Source organism: Tupaia chinensis, unplaced genomic scaffold, assembly GCF_000334495.1.
Source record: "Tupaia chinensis unplaced genomic scaffold, TupChi_1.0 Scaffold000211_1, whole genome shotgun sequence".
Taxonomy (NCBI): domain Eukaryota; kingdom Metazoa; phylum Chordata; class Mammalia; order Scandentia; family Tupaiidae; genus Tupaia; species Tupaia belangeri.
The window spans coordinates 772,179-776,273 of NW_006159686.1; the positions used below are offsets into that span (position 1 = coordinate 772,179).

At 63.8% G+C, this 4,095-nt stretch overlaps 1 protein-coding gene across 1 annotated transcript in view; it reads right to left on the minus strand.

The window, feature by feature from the left end:
* Positions 1–4,095, minus strand: part of EP400 (E1A binding protein p400) — a 95,534-nt gene that overhangs the window by 11,842 nt on the left and 79,597 nt on the right. Inside the window, 4 exon segments of the mRNA XM_027771374.1 lie at positions 66–284; positions 2,434–2,543; positions 2,619–2,664; positions 3,959–4,095. The exon segment at positions 3,959–4,095 is cut by the window's right edge and continues 29 nt beyond it. Coding sequence (XP_027627175.1) covers positions 66–284; positions 2,434–2,543; positions 2,619–2,664; positions 3,959–4,095 — 512 coding nt within the window.

A 4,095-nucleotide genomic window follows, 5' to 3' on the forward strand; every position in this document is an offset into this window, starting at 1 on the left:
CCCCCCCCCCCCCCCCCCCAGCCTCTCCCTGTGACGACAGAAGCGCTGCACCGACCGGATGCCACAGCCGCTTTACCTTGGGACACCTGGGTCACCAGAGAACGTGGCGGGGTCTGCACCGGGGTCAGCGTGGTGGTGGCCACGGCCGAGGCCGTAACAGACGTGACCGTGCGCACGCCCTGCGGCGTTGCCATGGACACCAGGTCAGTGGTCGCTGTGGCTGGGGAGCCCACTGCTCGCGGCTGGGTGTGAGCCACCTGGGCGGGTGTGGAACCCCCCGAGGTCTAGAGAAGGCAGAGAGGTGTCAGCCACGTCATAGCCCTGCGCCCCTCCTCAGCCCAACACCTGACCTACGCGCAGGCTTTGGTCCTGGGCGGTGCAGAGGGGCGGGCTCCCATGCGCACCACCTGCTCAAAAGCACCTAACCCACAGAGCGGTGCACACACGGCGGACCGGCGCTCCCACCCACAGCTGAACTGCCAACGCCCCGCCCTCCGCCCAGCTGAACTGCCAACGCCCCGCCCTCCACCCTCGGGTCTTTGGGTTCGCAGAGCCTTTGGAAACTCTGGACTATGCTAGGGGCACCATGCTTGTCCCCAGGGCTCACGCAGTCTCCTCTTGCCTCTGCCCACGGAAGGCTGTGGCCCAGCCCTCCCACAGCCGTCCTGGGGCACCCTAATTCTGCCTGGCTCGGCCCACTGAGCACCTGCACAGCCAGCAAGCTCCACTCTGGCTGGGGCATGGGCGGACGGCTGAGCCAGACCCAGGGGCACCTGCTCCCCGGCCCTCATGACAAAGCGCCGCCACCTCTGAGCCCCTGGGTGCGTCCCTTCGGCTCAGCTGTGGCATCCTGCACTGGCTGCGGTCCTTGCACTTCACAGCTCACTGCACACTCAGACTGGGGTCCCGCATGCTGGTCTGCATAGCTCAGCTGGGGCATCTTCCCACCTCCTCTCTTGCTTCTTCCAGACTTTTCTCAGCCAGTCTCTCCCTACCAAAGTTTGGAGGTTAATGCGCTTTCTACTCTTTTGGTGGCTTCTCTGAAAGTTACGTTGTAAAGCCTGAACGTTAGCCAACAAGTTTCTGCACCCGAGTACGAGCTGCAGGCGTACCCGCACTGCCCGCTCCCGGCTGCGGTGGCTGTGCCCTGGCTCTGCTTACACAGCCCCACGGCAGTCCGGGCCTCATCTTACTGCACCCCGAGGGGAAGTCCTCTGTCTTCATGAAATGGAATTACCGACTTTTCTTTCTTGATTCACAGGCCTTAGGTATTCTAAGAGACTGTCACGAAAGCCAAGGAGTAAAGACCTCGTATATTTTCTTCTGGAAATACGACTTTGTTTGTTTTACTAAAAACGCAGCACACTTCACAGACTCGCAGTCATCCTCGTACAGGGCCATGCTAACCCTCTCCATGTGGCTCCGATTTTAGCACGTGTGCAGCCGAGGCGAGCGCTGGAAACGCTTTTTTGCTTAGTTCACATTTGGATTTAGACGCCCCCAAATGGCTTTTACACGGGTGGGTGTGGGTTTGCGCTCGCTCTCCTGCATCCGCTACCCGACCGCTCCAGCACTGTCTGCTGAAGAGACCGCACTTGCTGAGTCCGCTCGGGTGGCCAAGCAACACCGACAGCGGTGGCTGCACCGGCTGTCTCGGCTGTCTGTCCTGCCCACATGCCCATCCCTCCCACAGCCATGCCTGGGCCACGCAGTCACGGCCTCTGTAGGGGAAGACCCTGGGGAGCTGGGAGGTAGGGCCACCGCTCACAGAGCAGCACCACCTGACGGTCCGTCCTCCCCCTTGGAACACGTGGCACTAGGTCTGTGACCCGCCGGAAACCTGGGACAGAAACTCTTAAGTCCCCATCTCCGTTTGCTCTCTCTGGTGAGTGCGAAGATGGCAGGTGGCCTCACACGGAATGTCATCTCCACACTGCTCAGGGCGTGGGGCCCGACTCTGCATCCTGGCTTTCCACACCGCGCTGGACGTGGCCTCAGGACGCCCGCACCTGCCTGTGCCCTGCCAGGCTCTGGCACGCGCCGGCCACGCCTCTGCCTCGTGGGGCGCTCCGCCCGTCCTCCGCGCGGTGCCCCCGGGAGCTACGGCCTCCCGGCTGTGCCAGCATGGGCGGGGCCGCGTGCTACCAGCCAGCGGGTGCCCCCAGACCCCCACCTACCCTGCACATGGCTGTGTGGGAAGCATCACCACGCACAGCTCCAGTGCACTTGCACACACACCCACGCACACCCATGCACACTCTCAACTCCTGAGTCCTCTCCTTCTTAGTTCCAACGAGAGCAACCCTCAGGTACTGGGATGTTGACCCACTACCCTCTGAAGCCGGCCGCCCCGCGCCCTGCCCACCAGAGCACTTAGCCACGTCGGCCCAGAGGACGCACGCACGCACGCGCTCCTTCGAGCAGGCAACTCACGGTCAGCGGTCCGGGGGCGCCGGGCGGCGCGAGGCGCTTGTTGATGGACTGGAAGGTGGCGGCCGGCACACCTGCTATGGTGTTCACAATGACGTTCCCACCCACGGTGCCTGTGGGGACACGCCGTGAGGCGAGGGCACGCGTGGAAGGGGCTGCTTCTGGCGGCATCCCCGCGTGCTCCTTACCAGCTGGGAGGCTCGTCCCGGTGACCGCAGTCTTAATGCTTCCAGCCTGTTGAAAAGGAGCCAGTCCGGGACCAGCAGTGAGCGTAGTGGCTGTGTCGTTGCACTCCCATGCAGTGGACCGCGGTTTGAGTTCTGGACCCGGTGGCTTAAACTCACGCCGGGCGCATGTGCATGCGTGCCCAAGATCCCAAAAGGAGAATGGAGGAGAAGGGATTGCGACGTGGCCATCCCCCCTGGGGGTGATTTCTCGCTTTCTCTCTCTCTGCCTCCCTTTGTCTTTCGGGCGAGCGCATGCACCCTATAGCAAAAAAGCCTCTCAAAAAAAGAAAAAAGAAAAAAAAAAAAAGAGCCAGTCCCAGCTCTGCCTGAGCCCTCGCAACACAGCGCTCCCAGCTTCACACTGAGCCCTCACTTCACGGCGCTCCAGGCGCCACCTCACTCCGAGCCAAATCGGCCCTGCCTGGCCTGTGTCCCCAGCTCCAGCCACGCTGACCTCGCCAGCCCTCCAGGGGTCGAGCACAGGGCTCAGCACCCACTGGTGGCCACCGTTCTCCTGACTGACGGCTGAGGACGCGGCCTGAGCTCAAACGCCCACTCTTCAGGTGGGCTCTGGTGTCCAGCGAGGCCCCACCACCCGAGGCTCCGCCGTGGACACAGGTGGCTGAGCCGCCTCTCTGGCTCAGGAGCGAGGCAGCTGTGCCCTGCTGGCTGGGTCCTGGCATGGCAGTGTGTAACACACAGTCCAAGCATAGGCCGAGGACAAAGCGTCCGAGTGCACACAGCACCCTGCCATGGTAGACGGAGCCCAGAGACCCTCAGAAGGACTCTCTCAGCACAAGGATTTTCACGCCGGGCGGAGGTCCCGACACCAGGCCCCAGTTCAGCCGGGGCCTGATCTGTGCGGTGCTCCGCCCCCGTGTCTGTGACGAGGACTGCCCGAGTGTGGCTGCCCATGCAGCGTCTGCACCATGCCTTCTCCATGGGCAATCAGGTGCTCACGGGGGCAGCGGTGTTCTCCGGAACAAGTGCTTCGGCCGGCCCAGCGAGTGAAGTGGCATGGGGTGCCAGCTCACTTCCGTTAAGGAAGGAACTGGTGAGCGTGTCATGGCTGTGTTTCACCCTCAGTGACTCTAGGATTCCCATCACCTCCCCTCAAAAGGCTGCCTCGGCCTCCCAAGTCGAGTCATCACTGAGCTCATGCAGCCACGGGGAGTGGACGGACACTGGGGAAGCACAGGCTGCCTCTGGGGACTGCCTGAGCGAGAGGTACGGGTTGGAGCCCCGCCAGGCGGCAGCGAGGGCAGGCGTGCCCCCCTCCCCCGGGCAGAGGCGGCCCTCACCAGCACTGTGCTGCTCCCCACGGTCGTGATCGCAGGCTGCCCCTTTGGCGGGGCCTGCACGGGCTGCGGTGGTGGCGGGGCCTGGGCTGGGGGCTGGGGCGGGGCGGCCGGTGGCCCTGCAGGTGGCTGGCTGCTGG